The 26,221-nt window shown below is 39.8% G+C and overlaps 1 protein-coding gene across 5 annotated transcripts in view; it reads right to left on the bottom strand.

Moving 5' to 3' along the window:
* Positions 1–26,221, bottom strand: part of LIFR (LIF receptor subunit alpha) — an 87,227-nt gene that overhangs the window by 8,351 nt on the left and 52,655 nt on the right. For all 5 annotated transcript variants that reach the window (XM_088054136.1, XM_014256974.2, XM_088054135.1 and 2 more), the window contains 17 exons: positions 24,926–25,080; positions 24,108–24,228; positions 21,677–21,819; positions 20,090–20,253; positions 19,145–19,319; positions 18,628–18,894; positions 16,401–16,530; positions 14,450–14,613; positions 12,701–12,846; positions 10,069–10,234; positions 9,846–9,916; positions 9,218–9,431; positions 5,779–5,958; positions 4,070–4,171; positions 2,309–2,476; positions 1,530–1,691; positions 373–466 (listed from right to left, as the gene is read on the bottom strand). In XM_088054136.1, the coding sequence (XP_087910262.1) occupies positions 373–466; positions 1,530–1,691; positions 2,309–2,476; positions 4,070–4,171; positions 5,779–5,958; positions 9,218–9,431; positions 9,846–9,916; positions 10,069–10,234; positions 12,701–12,846; positions 14,450–14,613; positions 16,401–16,530; positions 18,628–18,894; positions 19,145–19,319; positions 20,090–20,253; positions 21,677–21,819; positions 24,108–24,228; positions 24,926–25,007 (2,549 nt within the window). In that variant the 5' untranslated portion in view covers positions 25,008–25,080. The remainder of the gene's footprint in view (positions 1–372; positions 467–1,529; positions 1,692–2,308; positions 2,477–4,069; positions 4,172–5,778; positions 5,959–9,217; positions 9,432–9,845; positions 9,917–10,068; positions 10,235–12,700; positions 12,847–14,449; positions 14,614–16,400; positions 16,531–18,627; positions 18,895–19,144; positions 19,320–20,089; positions 20,254–21,676; positions 21,820–24,107; positions 24,229–24,925; positions 25,081–26,221) is intronic.

Raw genomic sequence — 26,221 nt, 5'->3', positions numbered from 1 at the left:
TTTGGTTTTTTAAGTTGGGAATTTAATATGCCACATTTACGGAAAGTTGAAGATAGTATGTCTACCTTTGTTTGTAGAGGGCACACAAATTACAGTATGCTGCCAGCTTATTTCCATTTGGAACTATTTATAAAAGGTGCTCATTGGAAGACAGGCTCCTGCAAAAACTTTTTGCATTTCTCCTTCTGACCTCTCTCCAACTCAGTTTCTCCCTCACCTTCTACCATGTGTTTTTGCCATCTACCTTTAAACAAAGCCCACTAACATCTTTGAGTATTTAGAGAAAACAAAGAATTACTAAAAATCATGGAAAACCCTAGCACTGAAGCAAACACTTCCAGGAAAAGATGAGAACCCAAGGTAGGCATTTACCATTCCCTCTTCCGGTAGCAGAAGATGCTGGCCAACACTCCAAGCAGCACCACCACTGCCACAGGGATGAGAATTGCAATGATTAATCCTACAGCTGGGGGATAAGAAAAAGAAAAGACAGAAAATATATATACAATGTTACCAGCAAGTTTTATACCTTTTCTAACATTCCCCCCAATTAAAGACCATTCCATTAAACTCAGCTAATGCAGTGGTCTGCCAGCTGAGACCTACACGATCAACCTTCCCCTTTGCTGGAAGGGCAAAAGTCCATCCATAAAGAGATTCAGTGATAACTACAGGAATTAGCAGATATTTCTCTCTGATTGTTTAATTACAGAAGGCTTCATGTGCAGCACAAGACTCCCTGCTAAAGTGATTCTGTTCTCACTAAGCACTGGCATTGCACTTTCATGCTACCTGAGCTGGCCAAGTTTCTGCTAATGGCTCTTCTAAGTCAACAACTAATTACATAAATAGCATTGCCTTTTATATATTTTACAATGCTTCCAGTCCCTGGGCTATGGCTGCAACACACCCCCAGTGCCTTCTTCCATTGATATTAAATGCCTCAAGACTGATTTTTCATGTATTTTAGTTGCACCTCAGTCTTTAGTCCTTCACAGAAAATACTTTTGTTCTCTCATTCTCCAAAGCCAATCTCTTTTTCATTTTTTTGTAGTTGTCTTTCTGTGTTTGCTTCTGTCCAGGGATCAATAAAACTGAATTCAAAGCAGAGAAGCATCTGTTTACAACTCTGAAACTGATAATTATTTCCACAATGTCTTTCTTCCCACCCTGTATTAACAGATATTCATCATGGGAAATCTGACAGAATCAACTAGCTGTTTGAGAAAATTAAGCTCAGACTCCACTGTATTTAGTAGTAGGTTAGAAGTTATTTTTTTATGCATATATTACCAAGAACTCTGAAGTACCTGTAAGATGAAAGGATCTTTCCCTCACTCTAAGCTGCACCAGTTTTTGCATTTACAAAAAAACCAACTAAATAAAGGGGAAAATAAGACTGTAGACCCAAACCACATACAGGACCAGAAAAAAGCCCACACACCAGCAAAATAAGCTCAGCTTTATATACATCGTACAGCACCTGTGCTAAAGACAGGGATATATATCAACAGGAATCATCAACTTACAGTCCTCCTTTGTCACCACATAGAGGCTGTTTGGAGGGCTCAACCCACCAGCAGTGTAGGCTTGCAGTTCCAGCTGGTAACTCGTTTTGCCTTGAAGATCAAGTATTTTCATAGACTTCTTTGTTAAGTCAGTGATATTGTTAACTTTAAGTTCTGGATTCCCTGTTTGTTTGGAAGCAGTAAGAAAAGCATACCTTTGTAAGAAAGGATTCAAAAAGACTTAGCAAAACTTTGTTGAAGTGAGCAGGTGAAACCTGAATAACAGTCCATGTAAAGAAAAACTGAAATAAAAAACCCTAGCAATGCTGCTTGCTTACACAGCACCAAACAGCACAGGAACGTGCTGCTGCTGCTGCTGATTGACTTAATTTCCTTACCCTGCTTGTGCTCTTACGAATGTGAGTCAGGCTTCAGTCCTGACAAGACCGGCACTGGAAGAATATACACTATTAAATATAGCCATGTAACCCCCACACCTCATCTACCCAGGGTATCTGAGCACAGGACAGCATGACACATTGCCACTTAGTCACTGCATTGCTTTATGGCCCCAGTGAGACACAATTTTCTCCAACTTCTGTTTTATATTAAAAAACAACTGTGCTAATCACACAAGGAGCTGATTAATTTAAATGCCTTTGTCACGTATCAAGGGCCAATTATAACAGTGCAACTGAATTATTATTTAAGATTCTTCTTTATTAAAGTGAAATTAAATAGTTAAAAAATAAAAAAGAAATATGTAAGCAAGGAAGTTGCAATCTACAAAATTAACATACCTGATTCTGAAAGTCTAGGCTTTAAAGCATCTTTTTCACCTTTTGCAAAGGAAAGAAGATATCCTTTTAAAAACCCTCGGCATTCTTCAATAGGAATGTCTTCCCATTTTACCAATATAGAATCTGAAGAAGTTTCTTCAACAATAAAATTTGGTGCAGTTTTTGGAGCTGTAGGGAGAATTATGAAGGAAGAAACTGGTAAGAAATTACCTTATCATAAAATGCTGAAACCATGTAAGTATTTAATCAGTTTTATTCTGGAGCTAGCATTTTCCAACCTTATAAAAGTTCCTCAAGACTCCTCACTATAAAGTACATGTGAAAGCAAGAGGTGCTACAAAAATACAGCTATGTTGGACTAATTGTTAATAATTAATGCTGTATTAGCTACTAAGAGGTGCTAGAAGAAAAATTTCTCTTTGGTCAGACCCATACATGTAAATACCTTTCTTCCTGTAACAAACCTCAAAAGATTGTATAAACATTCAGAGGATACATATTATCTTTTACAGGATTTAACTGTGTGACATCATAGCTTGCCTTAAAACCAAAAAAATCCACATTCCTACCATCTCAGCTTAAAAGAACTACTCTAAGCAGTTTACACAAGTCCTTATTCCAATACCTGAAGCCTACTGAAAGTGTTACAGCAGATAATGTATACGGTCATGTATAATGCTAGGGCTTAGTCTGACATTCGGCTTTGATCTAGCAGGGCTGAACTCATCATGTTTAGGAAGGCATTCATTTTTCTCTTGATGGTTATCAGTCCAAAGGCAAATCTGAAGTTTTAGAATGAGTTTATGCTCTTGTGGATTTCTCAGTTCCGAATAAATTTCTTCTGCATGTTTAGTGCATTTTTAGTCTCTCAAAGTCTTTATAGCTTGAAAGCTTCTGATCTGTTCATAACACACATGGAAAACTCTTCTGGGAAAACTTTCAGAATTTTTGCAGAGATACAAATGGCTGAAAATTGAGTTTCTGGTAAAATTGCCTTAACCTCACCTTCAACCTTAGCAACGAAATAAACAACACCATTTCCAAGGACTTAGATTACGCCAGCAGCTTAGTTTTCTAAGCAAAGTATTTTAGCAGAAAACACACTAAACTTCAAAGTGAAATGGGTGCTGTAATTGCAATGCAACACAACACAATACAATACAATACAGTACAATACAGTACAGCTGTGGTGTTAAGGGGTAAAGTCATGTCCAGACACCTGGGAATAGAAAGCATTCAGACACTAATTCATCCTCAGGCCGGCAGAGCTCAGCACTGGGTCAAACGCCAGTTACCCAGACAGGGTTGGTGTGGGACAGAATACAAGTGCAATTCTCAAAGTGGTTTGTGCTCTAGGATCTAGTTGGGATCGAAGAAGTTCTTTCAAACAGAAAAGTTATGGATACTTTTTACACTTGCTGAGCTGTACCAAATATACTTGGAAATTGACTTGGACTTGATGAATCCAAAAAGTTGCCTCCTCTTGTGTAGAAGGGACCATGGCCATGTAGTTCAAATTATGGCTGAGAACTGCTGTTACACTCTGTGTCACCACCCAAGCTGGAGAACCCAGGGTTATTGCATATGCTTGGAACTGGAAGTGTCTGGAGAATGTGTTACAGTTATACATGGAGAATAAACAGAAGTCAGTAGTACTGCATGGGGATTCTGGTCTCAGTCTTCTTCTGCCAACACTGAGCTAAAAATAGACACAGACTAAGTTCACTTTGCAGAGATCCTGAATTATAAAAATGCACTTACACAGCTCTTTCATATACCCAGTGATGTTTTTCAACAACTGATAACCCATGGATTTGCAGCCATACAGAGAAAAGTTGTATCTCACGCCAGGTTTGAACAGAGCTGCAAGAGAAAATTGCTGTAAGAATATTTAATTTCAGAAGAATGATGCCTTTAGATCTCACATGATGCAGACATATAAATACATATTAAAAGATTACTAAGTATAATGATATAAATACCATCCCTACTTGTAATTTCTATAAAAGCTATGCCATCAGATGTGGTTTAGAAGCAGTAACCAAATCTAGCTCCCAGAAAAAGTTAAGTACTAAACAAAGAAGATTCAAAAACAAGCTACTCAAATTGCATAAATTGCCCTTTCCATGGGGAAACACAAATAGAAGTTACCAGAAATAATCCCCTTCCTTTCCTCCCACAGCAGTCATGTAGATCCTGCCTCATCAGAAATACAAGTGCACTTTGAAATAACCAGGCTTACTGGAGCAGCAGTACAAAAGATATGCAGAAAATGCTCAAAAGTGACAATGAAGCAACTTAGCAATGACCTTCAGTCCTGAACTGACTTTAAAAACACAGATCGTCATCAAATTTATGCTTCCCATGTCTTTGGTGGAAGCACAGATATTTGATGCTATAATATCTAAATAATTTACCACTTTCTGGGATTTTCTCAAGTCAGGGCTGTACACTATCAAGACTTTTTCTAAACAAGATACCTCTGTGAAACTACACAGAAGTCAGCTGGGTTTTGCAAGAGTTCAGGTCCAGCCTAAAGAGATTCTCCTAGCAGGACTAAAAGCAGAAGTATTTGCCAACTTGAGCCCAGCCCTAGCATCTGGATAACTCACACAAGGGTAACATGCTGCAAGAACCATCCCAGTGAAGAGCTCAGGAGTAAAGCAGTGCATCATTGGACAGACACACTATTGTCTGCTTAAAAAAAAAGCAATCTCTAGCTAGCACAAACGGAAACAACATGGACACAGTGTTGTAATTACAGACAGAAAAACATATTGCTCCCACCCTCCCAGGTCTCGCTCCCCCTCAACTTTTCTATATGCACAGCTCCAAGTTGTTTTTTTGAATGGAGCATTTAGAAATTCCTCTAAAAGGCAAATATATACTCTTACAGACAGCAGAGAAAAAAAAAATCCAGCATCTTTAATGGGTTCTCTCTTTCCTCTTCTGCTACTATAGTCCCAACACAGCTGAATTTCATTTCCCTGATCTGCCCACCAGCATCTAGAGACCTGGAATGTGCCCTGTTCCAGGAAATTTCAATAGCTGACAGCAAGCCAACACATGGAGGTCACACTTAAAAAAATCTGCCTCATGTGAAAACAACGGATTAGTCTTCTCCCATCCTGAGCAGCACTGTTTATGCTTAGAATCCAAATAAAACCCCAAACTCTAGATTAACCATTATGCATTAAGCTGAGGTAGGAAATCGTGGGGTACAGCTAGAAGAGGTAATTTCAAAACAGTTAATAAACATAGGATGATAAAAGTTAAGTCAAGACTGATATTTGGATTTGGCAAGACTGTATTGGAAATTAAAATAAACACAGTACCAGGAAGAATTTAATTTATTTACACAAGTACACAGCAATCAAAAAATCTGCAATCTATAGCTTCATGCTGCTCTTATTCCACTTGCTGCTCAGGATCTCAACCAGAAAAACTCAAAGAAATTATTTCTGACTTACCAGATTTTATCACTGCATTTGTTGTATTTGAAGGAAACTTCTGCCAGTCCACACTACAGGGCTCAGACCCAGATGAATGACACCATTTTACTATGTAGCCACAAGTCATGTTGGGGTAAGAATCCCAAGAAATATTAATTCCATTCCCCATTGCCACGGCCTGATCTGTTGTGACATTGTCTGCAGCAAAGATGACACACAAATCCATCAAAGAGCAGACATTTATCTATAGCCCAAGATGAAAGAGCCTTCCAGCCACAGCACAATGGCTTTATAAACGGCAGTCATTTCTAAGAACTGTGAAATTCGAAGCAGTGCACTCAGCTGAGTGCTCAGAATCAGACATAGCCTGCAGCAAATCTCTCAGTCAGTCTTAAATATGATGATGAGAAATGCAGCAGCTCAGGACTGGCTTAAAAGGCACTTTTTCAAGGTAGGGATTTACAGCAGATGTCAGGTTCAAATATGAATTGACACCAATCTGGCAGGAGCCTCCAGCTATAAATTCCTGCTGTCATTTCATCAAATGGTTTGCTTTATGTTCCTTTCAAAGTGTCTTGCTGTCACTCGCCCAACCACAGACAACCATTTTTCATGAAGAATCAACAGCAATAATCATGTCCCTGGTGAACTTTAGGGAGGCTTCAGTCTACACCAAGGGCAAATTATACAAGGAAGAAAATAAAAAAAAAAAAAGGCTTTGCCTTTAGTCTATTTTTCTTGTTTCTGATTATCAAAGGTTTAGCTGCCCTTGAAGCGATCAGATCTGAGAACAGCTTCTGATTCCTGCAGCTGCCCTCGACGGCTGTCCATCAGATGGGATCCCACAGAGCTGAGGGATGGTTTCCAAAGGCCACCACAAAAGCAGTGGCCCCATGACATATCTGCAAAAACAATCTCAGGGTTTCAGTTTTCCTTTTTCAGTGTTCTCATTTATGCTTCCCATTGAGTCTATTATTTCATTTTATTAAAGCCATAAAGTATGGAAGGCTGAAGGGCAAAGAACAGTTTTTAAGAATTTGTGCTATGAAAACTTTACTCTCACAGATGTGCTGTAAATGGACTATTTCTAAATAATCTTATAACATACAGTTATGCGTACAATTATTTTGTAGCTTGCTCATGGCAAGAAAAATACACATGAATAAAAAAAGCAAATCAACTCCAAGGGCTTTGATACTTTCCCCAGAAAAAACACTATGCATCCAGTGAACTATATTTCTATGATGCTGGAAATGATCATATTTCTAATTAGCAGCCTTTAATTTTTCTATTTACAGAAAAAAGTTCTTTACTGACAGTAATCACATACTGTTGAAAAAATACTTAAAAACACCACACTCCAACTTATTTTCTGAGCTAGATGACTAGAAATTCACCATGGGCAGTACTGCTCATTTTGGTGTATTTATAGCTGCAACCTAGACTAGAAGAAAAAATTACTACCACTAGAGCACTACTCTAGTAGGGGAGTCTGGATCAGGCAGATTACATGCCCCAACTCTCTACAGAGCACTTTTCAGAGACAGTGACAAATTAATTATGGCAGTGTATCCTTTGTTTGTGTTTTCATTTGTCAGAAAACCTCAGCAGATCTCCAGCTTCATACCCTCTGCTCTCTTATGGACATGAAAAGCACTTACAGACTGCACACAGGAAGCAGCCAGAAAAGATGTCTGGGCAGAAATGTCATCCAGTTCTTTGAATGAGTCATTTTTTATGACTCCAGTCAGTGACTCAATTCCTATACCAACTCAGGAGCAAATCTTCAATGAGTACAAGTTGGGTAACACCAAAGGGAACCTCAGACATCTAATAGCAAGCTATAAATGAATGCAAAGCTCTAGCTGCCATCAGCTATCCCAAATCTATTACACCACAAACCTATTACAGAGACCTCTTTGACTCCCAGAGCCTATTTCTCCACTGAAGGAGAGCAATAAAAGCATTTTAAATCAACTGTCCTGTACAATTACTTTTCCCTCCAATGGGCAGACTAAGAATATAGTACCAGGTCTTGCTGCTGGGTTCAGTTCTGGGCTCCTCAGGACAAGAGAGACATGGAGCTCCTGGTATGGGTCCAGTGGAAGGCAACAAAAATGCTTAAGGGACTCTCCTCTTTTGAGGAAAGGCTGAGGGAGTGAGCCTGTTCAACTTTGAGAATAGGTGACTGAGAGGAGACCTCATTAATGTCTGTCAGTGCCTGGAGAGAGGGGTCAGAGCATGGACCAGGCTCTGCTCACTGGTGCTGAGCAATAGGACAGAACCTATTCTGTTCCACTTGAACATGAAGAAGAATTTTCCTGTGCAGTGACCGGAACAGACTGCCCCGAGAGGTCATGAAGTCTCCCTAACTGGGGATACCCAAGCATCATCTGGACACAACCCTGTGCCATGTGCTGTGGGATGGCCCTATTTGGATGAGGAGGTTGGACTGTGGACCCTTCCAACCTGACCTATTCTGTGATTGTTTGTTTTGGAGAAGCACAAGAAACATATTTTACATGGTTTTCCTTCACACAGAAGCAAACTTGTTTTTTCATCTCACTGTGAATTTCAGTCAAAACACATTTCTTCTTCCCATGAGAGATGGCCATGTCTTATAAGAACCTGAGTTTCCAGACAACCAAATGTGACACCTGTTCTTCAGGTGGGCAAAGAGAAGCAGACTCATGAATGCTCCTGGCAAACAAGCAGAGATGAGCCTTGCTGCGTAAATCTGTCCTTCCTGCAGAGCATCAGCCGGATCTGGAGCTAAAGGTTTGGGTTTTGGGAGATTACACTGTGTGGCGTTCAGGGAACAGTGGACTCAATAACTGCTTTGCAATATTATCTACTCTCCAAGCTCAGTGTTAGGAGCAGAAAATCATTATCTGGCTCAGCTATTTGCCTTTACAAAGCCCTCAGCAAGAGTTGCAGTGTTTTAATTGGGAAGCTAAAGCCCTAACTCCTTTTCAAACACTGGCCCCCTAGCACAAGGATGCCAACACTTAACCAACCAGCCCAATTAATATTCTCCTGCAGAGCTCACAGGCATTGAACTGATAATTCTTGCCTTAAAAAGCCACACAACACCTCCAAAACTTCTGAATCTCTTTAGCATGTAACACTTCTCATTCTTAGCAACACACAAAAATATACTGAGCTCCCTAAATACCAGGGATCTACACCGGTATACTCTTGAAGCCTCATTCTTGCTTCTGAAAAGTGCAAATAGCTGTAAAGACTGCACATTATCATCTTTATTTTATTCAAGAACACAATTAATTTGTGAGACACTACTCTAAAAGCAAAGCAGCATTTTTTTCCCCTCACCCAGCAGATTTGTGTGGGGAAATTAACACAAACAAACAAAGCATTATGTTTCAATAAATGAACTCTCCCAGGTATTCCCCAAGCTTTAAAGGTAGGTGTTTAACTCTCAGCTGAGAGCACTCACCACTTGGAATCTCCACACTTGTTATCCTTGAAGGGGGAGATGAGCCCGCATGGTTTCTGGCTACAACGCTAATTACACAATCACTTTTTCCAAGTTTTATCTCAGTACTGTTTGAGGGTTCAAAGACTACTTTATGCTCCAGTAGTGTCTCTAGCAGGTAGCAGGACACTTCATGAGACACTATTTTTCCATTGGTTTCAGAAAGGGATAACGGCTATGAACAGAAAAAGAGTACATTAAAACCAAAATGCAATATACATAGGATAGTAAGAATTTACTGTTCTTGATCTAGTCTGATCTAGTCTGATGACTGTATAAGGCAAAAAAGTAACTGAAGTGTGACTTTGAGAATTAACATAAAAGTTCCTATGTTTTTAATTTTCAACTGAGATGTATAAAACATTTAAATCTTCATGTGAAATGCTTCTCAAAGCAATGTTTAAATTATAAAACTTTAATAACATTCTTATTTGGGGAAAATATTTGTCTCAATGGATGGTTCTATAAAAAGTTAAGAAAAGCGGTCTGGCTTATTGACTATAAACTTCACTAATTTATAAATGTATAAGTAAATAGTTTCTTGTACAGTTACATTACATATTATTTTACATGTGTATGTATTATCTACCTTCCAGAAGACTATTAGACTTTCACCGGAAGGACTTCTCTCTCTCCAGATATCTGGTCCTCTTGCAGGAGCTAAATAAAAAATTAAGAGCGGTAGTTTTTTCCCCAGTTGCACAGTAGACAATTTACCATCTATGAAAAGTTAGGTTTTTTTAGATGACTAATTTTAAAATATGGATCTTCGCAATTTCAACATTTTATAAGCAAGAGTTAGATGAACTTACGGGCTTCTGATGTTGTCTGCTCCACTGCCCTGCTCCAGTCACTCCATCTCCAGAAGTGGTCAGCAGCCGAGCAGCGCACCCTGAACTGGTATTTGGTGTCAGGGTGCAACGCGCTCAGCTGAGCTGTGTAAGTTGAGGATTTCCGGCCAGGCACGGAGACATTGTGCTGTTAAAAATTTACAGAAATTGACAGGATACATGTATTTTTTTTATCCTAGAATATACTGCTAGTCAACACCTAAAAAGGTGGGGTTTTTTGTCCCCCAAAAATATTAAGTGTCAAAGCTGCAGTCAAGCCCCATGAAGAAAACAGTGAGAAAAAAAATGTCCCATGGAGTCACCCTAAACAATGAAACCTCAGAGATCCACCAACATAAAGTTCTATATAGCCAGAAACTGAAGCATACAGTAGGCAGCACCTTTGAGATGTGAAGAGTGAAAAGGAGAGGCAACACAGATGATTCTTCAACAGGATGAGCTCTGCACACAGTAGTGGGTGGCTGTTTCCCAGTCCCCCTCTCTCCCATATGCAGCAAAATTGTTCACATGGGGCAGGCCAGGATTTCACTTCTGGTGTTTGGAACCCACACTTCCATGGAACACATGCACATCAGACTGTGGGGACAAAGGCCTTTTCTCTATAAGACACACACAGAACTGCACTAAAGACAGTCAATTTGAGCAGGATGTTTATCATTCAGTCTGCTGCTTTCATTTTTCCTTCAAAATATAGTATCCAGGTCTTACCCAGGTGATCTCAATTAACAGCTCTTATGACAGGACTAGTCTCTTCTATTGTTCTTAAAGCGCAGTGAGTCTAGAGAGCATTTCATTTTCACAATTACTTAAAGAAGGCCTAAGCCTGGGAATGTTTTTTTACTGAATCTAATTATAACACACATGCATCACAGCTGCCAAAAACTGGACTCCAAGTGACTTTAAGATGAAACTAATTGTGCATTTCTAAAGCCAAATGACAACTTGAAAAATACTAGAAAAGCCAACAATCTCTCATATGGATGGAAATGCTTCTGAAAACATCCTCAAAATGCCATGTAAAACCCCATAACAATTTCACAGCTACTTTTGTGACAGGGAACCCCTGGAGGTTTTTTATTAAGCAACCAGTGACCATAAAACAAAGCTAGGAAAGCTCCTGCCAAGCTGTTTGCTGTATACAAAATATCTGTGGGTGAGAGCTCTGATACAGGTGAAGGGAATCAAACTGCCGTGGAAGTTAAGTCCTGACACTCTCCCACTATCCCAGATGATGACTGATGCAGTAGCAGGGTTCACAAATGAGTGCATGCTCCAGGTTTTGAGCTGCATATTCCAAAAATATCTAAGCTCCTTTTGTAGTACCTAATCTCTGGTATTACTTAACACATGTTATTACAGAGAAAATATAAAAGCTTAAGGCTTCTGCACTCATTAAGTGCTTTAAAAGTATTTTAAAAATACTCTTCCAGAGCATGCACCCTATTATTTTGGAGGCATGTACATAATGATTATCTTCAGTTTTAGCTGCAGCATTTCTGTGGCTTGCTTTACGTTATTCAAGGCTGCGCCAAGCTGCCAAGTGCAAAGGGTAACAGAATACTGCTAAAAATCAAACAGGCATTTCAAAAACAAGCCTCTGAGGTTAATGTACTCAAATTAAAAATTCAGGCTCTGTGCACCAAGACCTACCTGAGAATTCAGGCAGGCACATGCCTACATGAAATGATCAGAGATACGTATGCACAAAGAAACTGGGGGTAAATCTCAGGCCAGCTGAAAATGCACTTCTGATTAGGCCTCCCCAGTGAGACAGGTCACCCCACACTAAATCAGGCAATACAGAAGAGGATACATTCACATCACCTATATTCAGTATCTGATGCTAGTGTCCCGACAGTCAGCAGAGTAAACATGCTCCAGTCCCTGATGCAAAGCACCAGGTAGCAGCTGGAAGCCTAACCTGAAAAGCTGAAAATTGGTACCCCACCCAGAAATACCATCTTCTAAAATGCTGCAGAAGTCCTCACTGGAGTTTACCTACTGATATATCCCATAGGAGAATCGTCCCTATCCTGCTTATATATCACTGACATATGAGTAGGTTTAGCAGCTGCCTATTGTGGCCACATGTGTGTCAACTGCTGACAGCAAACAAATGAGCTATTCTCTGAGGGGAAAAAATAAAGGGAGAAATTCAGCTGCAGACTTCAAGATCTGAAACAGTCAGTGTGGAAGTCTGCCGGGCAGTAATGCATCCTATTAACACAAGAGTGTGCTAATACAGCTTGCACTAGGAAGGAAAAAGCACAGGGACTGTTACCTAAAAGATCAGCACAAAGCACTATGCACCCCCTTCAAGTACCAAATAACATGATGCGTAATTTGACTTTTCTCTAGTGCTCAAAACAAAAAAACCCCAACCAACCAACCAACCAACCAACCCAGGCAATAACAGAGATGAGCAGGATTTTTTCTGATTTTAGTAAAGGAACTTCTACTGATTACTACATTAACAATTTAATAAGATCACTAGAATGAAGCTGTTAGTGAGAAAAGAATTTGAGATGTGATTAGTTCAGTGAAAAAGATCAGCATTTGTTCCAAACAAATTATCTTTAAAAGCAACACTTACCAGTTTTCTCTCAAAGTGACTACTGCTAATTTCAATTTGACACAGAAGCCTGATCTCAGCAAAGCTGCCATTTATAAACCAACGCAGTTGGATACTTGTAGAGTTGTTCCCAGTAATAGTTAACTTTTCTGGGGTTTTTGGATGAACTTAAAAAGAAATAAAAATCCTTCAGTTATAATAAAAAAAACCATTTACTTCAGAAAAATATTATTTTAGAAGATCAGAGAGAATCAGATGGATAAGTGTTTCAATCAGCAACTGGGAAAATTGGTGCTGGGAAAGCACCTGCAAGCAGTCTCATTCCTGCCTCTCTTCTCAACTATCAAACAAGGAAACTGATTTACTTAAGACTGGGTATACTGCACACATGATAAGGAGCTGAGACACAGAAGAACATTTTTCCTCTTACTGATCTTATCAAAAAAGTGAAACACCAACTATTTCAGATGACAAGTGACAGATGAATTTACTTAACTTTGTTCAACTTCTGTGAAGTTTCTTAGTTAGGACTTAAAATCAGCAGACCAGGACAAAGGAGGATTCCTAAATGACCCCACCCCAAAACTCCCTTCACAGAATTTTTCAATATTCAACACTAACATTCACAGCTATCAGAAAAAAAAAAAATTACTGTCAGATTTGGTCCAGATACCTTACAGAAACATGTACTGTTTTGGGATAAAGTGGACAATGCAGGAAAGAAAGAAAAGGAAACAAATAGGAAACACCAGCATATCACCTGGGTGTGAAATAGCCCAGTTTATAATCAACAGAAACAAATTATGCTTTTCTCAACTCTGTCAATTTACTCTTACAATTCTAATCTCAGGCTAGCTGAACGGAGATCTGGACAAAAAAATATGCACTGTCCTCATATTTAATTCAGTTTTTTGGAGAACAGAATGTATTGGTTACATACTGCAACCTGAAACCTCAGCTATGATGGTGGAGGAGAAAAGGGTGGCAAAGAGTGTTAGAGAGGTGGTCATCTTTCTTTCCCTTTTTAAACTGAAGGTCTAACAAGAGAAGTTATTTCTTTCTTTCTCCAAACCCTGACAGCAGATAATCATGGCTATTACAAACAGCACACAATAGTCTTGCTATTACCTTCTGTCTTTTCATGTTATTTTTTTATGCCCCAAATCCTGCTGCTGTAAAACTGTGTAATAATTTGCCCTGTAAGCAGACACTGAAATACAGGATCATTTACATACAGTTATAACTGGTTCGTAAAGCTACACCTAAATTTTAATTGTTGATGTGTAATAGAATATGAAACAAAACATAAACTTGCCCAGAGAAGCTGTGGATGCCTCATCCCTGGAAGTGCTCAAGGCAAGATTGGAGAGGTCCCTGAGCAACCTGACCAAGTATGTGGCACCCCTGCCCATGGCAGGAGGTGGGGCATGGGGACTGTGTGTGCTGTCTTGGAACTAAATGATCCTTAAGGTCCCTTCCAACACCAGCCACTCTGGGATTCCATGATAAACAGCAGCTGGCTAATTATGAGATCCCATATTAGCCTTTATCACACAGCAGTCTGCTGTTGAGAACTGGCATCTCCCTGTACAGTTCATCCTTGCCTCACAACATGCTCCGAGTCATTTTCATGTTCAAATTATTGAATATGGCAGTAATCTGGTGACAACTAATGAAAAAATGAAAAGTATACCATGTCAGAGCTCTTCAAACCCAAAACAAACAGCATGTAGGAAACATCTTTCTCCCTTTGTAAGTCATAAGTCTTACCTCTTTGAGTTATATCAACCAAAAGAGATGACTGTGCTTGCCCAATAGGATTGGAGACGCCTAATATGAAATCATAGGTTTTTTTATCAGGCAGTACTGGAAAGCCACAGGCATGATCTCTGTTCACTTCATTGACTTCGCATGAAACATTTTTACCAGATGTTCTACAAAGTAAAGAGGGGAGGGAAAAGCTTAATTTTTGAATAAGTTAATTCCTAGCAACAGTCAGAAGTCTAGACTGAAAACATGGTACAAAACGATGGGTTCAGTTCACATGGCTTACAGAATGATTTGAATGCAGAGGCATATCTAACACCACAATGCAGGTTAAAGTGGCATCAGTCATGACTTGCCCTGTTCTCACGTGAAACTCTCCTCTTCCACTAGCATAAATTTCCATTCTCTCACTTCTCAAAAGCCTGGAAAACAGGTAGGTCCTGTAAAACCACCTCCCAAGTCACAGCTAAGATTCTGATTTAAAGTATCTTTGTTCAGATCAGCATACATTTGCATTTAAAGAATGTTCTTAATTGCTTTCTGAGCTAGTGAGATGCTACACACATTGTCTTTCTACAATCCCTGTCAAATATGAACTAAGGTTTGTTACCTGGAATACATCCACTAGTCCCAGTTGTCTTTTAATCAAAAGCAGGAAAGGCAGTCTGATAATAGACAAGAACAGTGGTGGATCTTTAGGGATAAAATCTAAATTGTGTATCTGTACGTATGTACATGTATCTGTTTAATCAGTGTTAAGCCTCTCATTCAATAGCACAAGTTTAACTAACTTCTTCTTTCAGGTATTTTTACTGTGCTCCAGCTGAGCTCTGAGCTTCCTCCACACCACACTACTTCAATAGTTCAGTGTGGGCTGACAATAAGGATGAGAGTATTTATCCCAAAATGCATCACATTAATCTCACTGGGCTGAGCAAAACAAGATTGGATGTTCTTACTTATAAGATGAATATGGGCAGTCAGTGACTGAAGCTCCTTTCCTTTGAATACCTGCCCTGTTTTGTCCACCTCTTTGCACTCTACCCAGTGGCTTTTTTAGCACCAGCACTCTAGATGACATCTGTGACTGTTACTCAAACCTCATTGCCTCCAGCATGCTTCTAAGCCACCATGAGACTCCATTTCTCATCATTTTGTGTGACTCACACCTCTCCTGGCTTCTTTCCCTGACTGCTCCTTTGGAAAGACACAAGGGCCTCCTCTCACCATGGGAATTTTGTTAACTTCTCACTGACTTCTAATCACAACCACCAAGGAACTGGTTGCATTTTCCAAGTGCTATTCCAGTGTAGAAACACTTTTTTAAGGCTTTACATGTCCTGGCCTTAAAGACAATGTAGTAGGACACTAGTTGACTGCTTCCTGGGAAACCAGTGTTATTTGTCTTTTCAGTGTTTTACGGATAACATTACCTCTGCCTGCTCTAATTCTTAATGGCAGAAGAGATGGAGGATAACTTCTGTTTTCTCTAGTGGCATTTGGGATATGCCCCACGAGCTGTCTTAGAATTGCTACTCAGTGAACTTCTGTCATCCTGCTGAGCAGAAGCTCAGCGAATGTCTGACATGATCTGACCCAGGTTTCATATAAAAAAAATCAAAAATTAGTGCTAGACTCCTACTATCTCCCTGTATTTTCATGCTGGCCTTGTATACATGTTGGCAGTAGCCTGATAGACTAAGTCCTTTATCCAGCTGTGGTTTCATAATGGTATAAACCTTTGGGAAAAGTCATCTTTAATTCCCATTGGAATTTTGCAGGGCTAGACAATGGTTTTCCAAACTTAGTTTAGGTCCAGCTTGCTGAAATTCTTGGAAAGTATTTTAGGCTCTAAGCAATCACATTCAAATAGATATTGTGCAGTAAGTCCCAGGCAGCAGTGGAGGTTTTCCAGCTGTATCCTTTTACTCCTTGTAGTGCTGATTAATTTTACCTTTCAAATAAACTGTACTTTGTTCTTCGTTCTCCATATAGTCCACTGGGCCTGCCTGGTTTCCAGGTGCATTTTATTATCAGAAAGTTGGGTGTTTCACAGCTGAGGTTTTGGGGAATATCAGGAGCATCTGTAGCATGAAAGGAAACCAAAACAGTTAGCTGATGTTTTGCCATCCTGGTGCAACATTTGGCTTACTGAAAGCATTGCTCTTTTGTTTACTGGGTCTAGACTGAGTGCTTCAAACATACATGGCAATAGCTACACCCCAACCACAGAAGTAATATGCTTTAATAAAAGACAATAAAATAGATGGATAATTGTCATCCCCATCTGACTAACACTTGACTCTAGAAGTCTAAGTAGGTGGGTAATCTGGCAAATCACATGCTCACAAGCTCCAGTCTCTGACCTGGAAGTATTCCACTGAAGCTCTGCCAAGAGTTTTCTGAAATTCTGAGCATCAGTTCAGCCACTGAGCAATGCAGGAATGCTGTCGGCTGTGCGTCACATTTTCTAACATGCCAGCCCCACCACTGCTTTGAATTCTCCAAACAAGTCAAGGAAATGTCAAGGAAATGGTCCCTTTAGCATGAATTCCACACTGAATTTGAAAATTAAAGCAAGCCCTGAATGGCTCATCCTCTTCACCATGGCTCTTCCACCACTTTGGAAGTGCCCATCTTTTCCTTTTAAGTCTTGTTCTTTGTTCCCATACTAGAGCAGTGCTGAGTGCCTTGCTAGAAAAGACAGGCAGTGCTCCCAACACAGAGGGTAACCATGCCAATGTGAGACTAGGCAGTGCACTTATTTCAGGTCTGGTACACTTGAGGTACATAAAAGTGGAAAGGTGTATGCCAAAGGTAGAGCAACAATATCCAAATATTCCAGATATATTCCCTTCTCTCTGCCCTAGAGAAGGGCAACTAACACACAAGGCAACAACGGCAGGCTTAGTTCAGATTACGAGCAGTAAGCCAGAAAAGAGCATCTGTTTTGCTAGGCCTAGGCTTAACTGAAGTGTTTTGTATACATATTTATTTCCTCCACCTTTTCTTCCCCTCACCAGCAAGAGGACCATAATAACTCTCCTCACAAAGGAGGTACTACAAGAAACACTGACAAGAAACATCCCATCTGTTTAAAAAAAAAAAAACATGAAGGAAAAACCTATGGGATTGTCACAGCTTTCATTCTTGAACCACTAACTTATTTACCAGATGATTTTCCCACAAAAACAAAATCTGCACAAATAATGTAAAAATGGGATTCTCACTGAGAAGTCATTAAAAGCTGAATTCTGTTTGGCATTTCCTAGTGCACATTTAACAGACTAAGTCAATAACAGTATGCACAGTCTGGAGAGTGGAACACACTTTCAAAATGATTCCAGTTTCTCCCATCCTTTTCCTCAACCCCAAGGACCTTAAATTCAAAGGCAGGCACTTGTAACAGGGAATGGGATTCTATGGAGCAGCTATTGGAATATGATAACTCTCAAATTCCCTGTGAGGAAAAAACACACTAAGCTTTAAAGTGACCAATTATGGGGAAGAAGAATTAGGTACAGTAAGTAATTTGTTTTAATAGGTATCTGTTTCTGGAACACATGTCTGAGCCTTGTATGATTACACAGAGAAGATACACAGCCAGTCAGTACCTTTAAAGAAAATACTGAAAGGAAGTTTTAGAAGAATGCCCAGGAAAGAGAAATTACTGCCTAGTTTTCTTTGCTGTAATTAGCTCCCAAGGAGCTACCCTGGATGAGCATCTGTTGCTGCAAGTTTTGTTGTCTTTATTTGACTGCTTGGTAAATGAAATTTGCACTTAGAGTTCTTGCTCTTTCTCTCACCTAGTCATGGACTATACTAGAACAGATGTAAACCTAAACTGATAGAGACTGGTGGACAGTTGAATATTCATATGGAAATAAACTAATTGGCATTCCAGACCATGAAAAAGTACCTTAGAACAAGAGACCAATCAATGAGAGAAGCACTGGGCCACATTCTAAAGAGGGCTTACATGAGTACCTTCTTAGCCTTCCAGACTTGGAACTCCATGAGCTGGCCTTTTCACAGTGAAATCAAAAAAGTACAATCCCCAGTTCAACTTCAAAACCAAGGCCCAGCAGGGAAAATCCACAATAGTATTTTTTTTACTAGCAGAACCCTAAGAGTCTCAGAACAATTTTGTTATTTCTCAGGTTAGTAAACATGATACATACATCCTACAAACACGACACTTCCTTCCAACCCATTTTCGAGTCTGCACACTACATTTGTCCCGCTGCTATTTGAAACACTGGCATTGAGGACTCTGATGGCATGGCTTCGACTGCTCAGTTGCATCATTGTGTAGGATTTTGATCCATAAGTCATATTTGTTACGCGCTGATCTTCTTCATGGACACAACAAAACGTCAAATCTGAACCTACTGCCACCACAGGGTCCAGAGGAAACACTCCACTCCCACCAGGTTCGGTGTCTTTTCCTAGCAGAGAAAGAAGAAAACAAACAAAAAGCAAGAAACCACACGTGAACAACTTGTAAAACATGACGGAGGAGTACTCCAATGCATACAAATAAAAGTTTGCCAGGTTTCACTAACTAGTGATTGCATTATTTCTCTAATCAAAACGGTCTCAAAGGCAGCCCATCACTGCCTAATGCCCTTCTTCTACCTTGGCTTAATTCTTCTAAAGAAATAAAAGTCTATGTGGTTGCAGAGGGAGCAAACATACCAGGGATCACTTCTGCTGGGCTCCAGTCACTCCAGTCCTGGGGGCCAACAAACTGTGTTGCATTAATGTAGCAGCGAATCTTCACGTAGTGTGATGTGCACTCCAAAGGCATGTCTGATGTCCATTTCCAAGAAAGAATGATGTCTTCATGAGTCAGTCTTGAGTAGTAAGTAACCTGGAAAGTTTTTGCACCAAGAAATCAAGATAGAGTTTATGAACACCTGTGAGTAATGACATATAATCTCCAAAGTGTCAACAGAATGGCAAATTAGGTGAAGTAAATCATAAAATCCTCATAGATTATTGGAGTGTTCTACTTAACTTTTAGCTGCACTGTGAATTTACTGGGACAACAGCCCAAGTTTCTAAAGAGCCCACCAGCTAGGTACTGTCAGCCAGAAATACCAGAGGGCAGACATTTGAGCGAGAGCAGGGAATTTAGAGAGAGGTATACTGTACCCTGGGCTTCTCATAGGCAGTAAAATGTTCCAACTTCTTCAAAATAAAACTTTTCTAATATTAGCCCTAGGCATGTTCCATCTTTTTTCCATTATTAAAATTTATAGCACAGAGCTACAAACTGGCCTGGAAGAACTCTGGTTACAAAAAAAAGAAAAAAGCAAGCTGAGCATTCAGAGATGACCAAGACCGTAGACACTGTTGGAGATATAGAAACAATGGTGTAAATTATCTGCCAAAATTGTAATTAAGTTCTAATTACAAAGTTCATATACCAAAAAAAAAAATATGCTGTGCCTAAGTGCCAACAGAACAGTAGCTAGTTTTCCTATTATTGTGAAACTTAACAAGAAGTTACCTGCCAGAAGCACTCAGGCCCTGCAAAGCTCTATCTTCATCATTCCCAGTTTTTTTCAAGTGACTTCTCAGGATATTACCAAGGGCAAAATCTGTACATATTTTTCATAAAAGAAGAAAGGGACCTACTTGTGTGACTATTTCCATTGCTTCTTTTCGGAGTATCTGAATCTGCCAAAGGGCATCCAGTCCATATGGGAAGACCGATCCATTATCACTCCACTTCAGATTTAATGTGGAAGTTGGAAAGTCAGGCATTAAACTAAGAATGTGTGGAGTGACAGGAACAAAGGCTTGAAAAAGAGGCCGAGGGAGGGAGGGAAAAAAAAAGCCATATTCAGGTCATTACTCAGCAGCACCAGCCCTACAGGCATTTAACAGCCACAACTCTCTACTCTGAACTGGCTAGTAGCCATACAAACATGTAACTCAACCTGTGTAATTAGAACAAGGCTCTGTGGCTACTTAAGCATGAGAGTTCTCAGGAAAGTACAGGTGTTGATGAATCATCAGGTAGCATTTTCTTCTAATACCTCAGCACACAGATGGGCGAGTAACTGATTGTGAATATGACTTTCACAATGCATAGCAGGGAAGATATCCCATCTTTCCCAACCTTTCTTCAATACCACAGTGATAAAGGAAATATGGTGTCAGTCTTTGAAGTGTGCATGAGAACACTTCTAGGCAGAATGTTGGAAAAAGATTCCCAGAAGTATGTTTTAGAGACCAGTAGGGAACTGGGGACTTGCAACAAAAGGGAGAGTGACAAGGAAGGAGAGCAGAAGCACAGAATGGAAGGAGCTCACATGAGGTTCTGAAGATCACAGAGAAAATGACTTTAAGTTACAGGAAGTATTAAGGGCATGATATCCTGATATCATGGAAAGGGGGAAAGGACAGGGGGATTAAATAGAAGCATGTCTTCTACAAACGTGTTGTGGTGAAGCAAGAGGTTGCAAACAGGGAGGAACCTTGGTAATACAAGGGTTATGGCAGTCCACTGGGCCTGGTGCAATCTAAAACATTTTTAAAATATGTGTGATATATCCAACTTCAGTCCTGACCAAGGATCTGATCTGATTGTATTCAGCACAATCAATGCACTGCCCATGATAACCTGTGATGAACCTGAGAGACTCATTGTATTGACCAAATATTTTTGAGCTGCATTTTAAGTTCTTGAGCTGCTCTTGACTGTAAACAGAACCATGGATAAGAAGTGTTACTGACATTAGAATTTGACTACACTGAAGGAGTAAGCAGGCAAACCAAAGGCAAAAACTAGACAAAACATGGCAGGTTGTGTCACTGCCATTTTCTGTTTACAACTTCCTTCTTTGCCTGGAAGGAAGTGGGAGAAAGTCTGATTTACTTATGTGTGTAGATTAGGAATTTGTTTACAAATGCTTTCTAATTTATAACTAGGACAAAAAAGGACAAAGAATGAGGGATGTAACATTGTTGTATTTTATTTTTGTCCTCACATTTTGCCCTTGATTTTTTCTGCTATGAACTATGGATAAGAGGAGTATTCCTTCTCATGAAGGCTTAAAGAAAACAACCTATGATATATGGAAGCTTCACAGGGAGCCAGCATATCAACATTCTACATAAAGGAATGCTGCCAAAGAAACCTGCAAGCATGTATACATTTGAAGAGTTCTTAAACATAGTATAGAGGCCTTAGATAGACACATATGACCTGGTACTTACAGATGTCTTTCTGATGAATTACAAATTCTTTGGTAGCAAAAGCAGTTCCAGAGCTTTTGATTGTCACTGTGATGGAGTTCTCTGGGATTGGAATCTCAACCCTCCTCTCCTCAGTTTTAAAACACACTTGAGGGGTAAATTCACTAAAAAGATAGAGAGGGTTAAGCAGTTATTTCATAGGAATTGGATAGGAAGCTAAGGCAAGTTAAGTCCTACTCTTGCACACTAATAAAACTCAAATTCTCTGTAATAAACAGAAAGCTCCATATCGAGTTTGTGAAGGAGTGAGACTTGCTTGGGCTTTTGTTAATCTCAGATTAATGGCATTCCTTCATCTTTCAAATCACTTTTATCACAGTGGTAGGTTGTGCACTGTCTGTATAATGCAACCAACTAGTTGTTAAGAGAACACTTCAAAGTGAAAACATTGCTTTTTAAACAAAATCATAGAATCAATAAAGTCCAAAAAAACCTTTAAAGTCATCAAATGCAACTGCTGACCTAGCACAAACACCATGTTCACATTGTCCAACATTCACCATGTTCTTAAGTGCCATATCCATGTTTTTTGAACACTTCCAGGAATGGTGACTATATCACTTCCCTAGGCGCTGTGTTCCAATGCTTCACAACACATTTTGTGAAAATTTTTTTTCTTAATGTCTAATTAAACTTGAGGCCAACAAAAGACATAGTTCTGAAACCTAGTCACCATGAATCAACATTTCAAAACAAGAAAAATAAAAAACACTAAACCAAACATAATAGTGCTGTCCCCTCCCTTTGTGTTTCCTGACTCACTCTCCCTCCATTTCTTTCCAAAGTGAGGCCATACGGGTTGAAAGAGCAGGAATACCACTTGTGTCCACATCTTAGAACAAATCTTTTAGCTTCCTTCTACTGCTCAGCTCACAGGGAAAGAGCAGAGAGGATTAAGATCCCAGGTGAAAATGTAGCCTGCACTTAAATGTATGTGCAGTGCTCAGCACAATATGATCTGGCTTTTGTCTTGAAGATGTGGATATATACAGGAAATAATAATGGATGGATGAAGTCCCTTTGCTCATTATCACTGAGATGCAACTAGAAAGGCAGAAAGTTTGGAAAAATCCAGATCTTCCTCTTGGGGGAATGATGGCAGGAAGGAAAGCAGAGAGAACAATGCCAGACTTCCTGCTGAGGGACAGTTACTCACTTATGAACTGGAACAGGACCCTGGAGCTCCCATCAGCTGGAGTCAAGGGCTTGGGTTTAACTCTTAAGATTCGCACAAGACTCCGGGCTAGCAAAGGCCAGCTGAGACTTGAGTGCTCAGAAAGGCTGTTCCTCTTTGGTACTGAGACATTATTAGATGATATTTGGGCAAATGAAAAACAAAACCTCTTTCCCTCAGGGACTTCTGCACCAAGCTCATCTCAGACTCTGCTTCAGGGACCCCAGCCTGTCCTGCTTTGTTAAGGAGAAACAGCAGCAGCTACATGGTTGTTCTTGTTCAGAGGACAGTACCTCATGAACTCTGCACTTCTGAACTCTGGGCACAGAGTTATATACATGGTGTTTTTAAAATAGAAATGATAGTAAGCAATGCAGCAGGAATAATGAGACACAGAAAATCAAGCATGTAGGTGTACTAAGTGCAGCCAAGCCCTGGGACCCTAAGGAAAAGTCTGGGCTGCCTGCAAAACTTACAGGAAAAAAAGACAGTACAAATATCTGGACTAGGGGCAGGATAAAGATGCAAAATGGATTTGAACTCATCCCTAGCACATGATAAGCATTTGGCAGACCCACAGCATGGGGAATTGAACATGTAGTTCTCATTAGTGAAAAAAACACACAGAAGATTTAAGTTTTTTTTTTAAACTTTTCTCAAAATTCTCAATTTGCATTCACTTCAGAAAAGCTATTTCAATCGTGAAATAATTTTTATGTTTCTTCTAATACAGCTTAAAATTTTTATAAAGCTTGTAAGGCAGTCACTGAGAGATTGTTCATGTTTTTCCACACAAAATCCACGTGAATCTCAACACTTGTGTCATATATTCTACTGATTTGGCCCACAACATCAGGATTCACTGCTTCCAACTCTCATTTCCTTTTGGACTGAACCTGTTTTGAAGATATCCCTCATGAAAACTCTGAGCAAGGGATAGGCAGACACACAGAGAAGTCTGAGTAAATAAGAGGATCTTCCAGTCCTTTGAAAACAGCAAGCAGATTTTGGCAGGCAAGCTGTTAGCATGGAACAACTTTACCAGAATCCCTGCCATTGCCTGAGTTAACAGGGCCTAGGGGGAGCACCACCCAAAGAAAACTGATGGGGAGATGCTGGGAAACAACAGCATCACAATTTCCATGGGCAGTGACTGAGGAAAAATTGTACTTTCATCACAATTTGATATTTTTTAACCAGGTATGCGGGGGGACTTACTTGGTAGTGTAGCAAAAGTCAGTTTGTCCATGGCTTCTTCTAGAAGAGACATCCCAAGTACAGAGCATTTTGTGTAAATTGTGCGTTACACATTTCAAATTCTGGGGGTCCCCTAGATAACCTGAAAGAATGTAAGAAGTACAGTCAAAAACTGCAAGTCAAAAACGAGCAACTGCAAAACAACTGCTATTTTTCACATCTGTAGCCACTCTTTTTACATTTTTATTGCATGTATGTCTGGCCAGTATTTTAAAACTGTTGAATGATTTGTGTGCCTGATCAGACAGCCACAGAGTGACAGATTTCTAGAGGTACCTGAGATCTGGATTTATACTTGTGTAACAGCGGCACTGCCACTTTCCACAATACCCATTCCTTGCCTAGCCTAATAAGCAGGCTTTGGGCCAATGGCAAAACCACAAGCTTTGATTTTAACCTAATGAGATTTTTGGACTCAGCCATGTCATACATGGAGGGCAATTAATGACAGAAGGGCAGTTAATGATAATGTGTGAAATGGCTGAAGAGAGCCAACATACACAGCAAAAAGGTTTCAATGCAGACATTTACACCAATGCATATGCAGACTATCAGTGGCACTATGGAGAATTTAACACCCAGTTTTGCACTGGTTTGCAAGATGCTGCTGGGTGCTAGAAAGCAGAGACCAGGCCTGGCACTGCCTCCAACCCTAGAATGGTGCGGGGCCACAGAGGTGATGGCTTTTGAACACACGTATAGTAGGAAACCAATGCAATTACAAGGTACAGAAGCTACAGAAAAAAAGTAGTTAGTGAATCACATCGCTATAAACTTACCTATCTCTTGGCTATACATTAAGCTTCTTAAGCATAAAACAGCTAGTGCTAAAAGGCAGCGGAGGCCTGAGTTCTTCCACATTCTTCTACTGTTTGTTTTAAGAATAGCAGCTTTAAGCAGGAGTAAACGTCATCTTCCAACAAGCTGGTCAGTTCTAAAATTAAATACAGAAATAAAAAAACCCAAAAGACCAAAGTTTTAAATTCTGGACCTGGTATGCCACAAATAGTGCTTTTTTTTTCTATATACTTTTCTTCTTCAGTAATGTTCCCAGGCATAGCAACTCCTTTCCCTTCATCTGGCAAACAAATCTCTGTTGCAGCAACTCCTTGATTCATTAATTTTCTGTAAGGCATTTCCTCAAGAATCATAGACATACAAAACTCTACAGTTCATAGGAACTCTTCTAATATCTTAGATAGGACTATTTAATATCAGAACAGAACAGACGTGGCAGAGTATTCCCCTAGGATAAGCCTCTTCATCTTAGATGAAATATCATATCTACAAAGGATATTGTATATTGTGAATGGAAATGCCCTCTGATTCATTTATGCACTTAAGACCAAACACACCATCTTTTTTCTTCTTTTCTCTGTTCAATTTTCAAAAAGCTGTGATTCAAAGCTTTCAAAGCTTCTGGCATGTTCGAGACATTGCAGAACCAGACCTGGTCACCCAGGATCACTGGTTCAATACCGTGTTAACTAATAACCCCTGGAAGAAAAATAACGGGGGAAAAAAGTGAGCCATTTCTTTATCAAAAAATACTTGTTGCTGCAATTACTGACCTTAGGGTAAAAACTTATCTGGAGTATTATGTTGAGTGTGTTCATTGAAGATTAGCAGGCTTCTACTTTTAAAAAGAGAAGCTCAGCTGTTCAGCAGGACCCTGGGAATACACTCAGTTCCACCCACACACTGAACACCTTCAGATTTTACTCTCAAAAGGGAAAAAATGAAGGAAAAGTTATCCAAAAGCCCAGTCCATATCTGGTGCATGGTTTCCCTGCTACCTGAAATCTGTGAAGACATAAGCACCCTTCCAGAGACCAAACCTCTCATTTAGCCAGAGGTCTTCTCTCAGCAACCAACTGCAAGAGCTGTGTGCATTTTCATGTTAGAATCTGACCAAACCTACCTGTCCTACAGAGCAGCTTTACCATTTTGTCCAGACCACCATTTTGAAAGGCTCCTGCCCTTGACTCAGAAACATCTTCCAAAGCCATATGAACATTGTCAGAACAACAAACTCTGTTTAAAACCCTCTGTATATTTAAAAGAAACTCCTTTAC

This window comes from Pseudopodoces humilis, chromosome 4 (genome assembly GCF_049639895.1).
Source record: "Pseudopodoces humilis isolate 2021_Gansu_Grassland_sample_001 chromosome 4, ASM4963989v1, whole genome shotgun sequence".
NCBI lineage: Eukaryota > Metazoa > Chordata > Aves > Passeriformes > Paridae > Pseudopodoces > Pseudopodoces humilis.
This window is presented reverse-complemented; position numbering and strand designations above follow the sequence as displayed.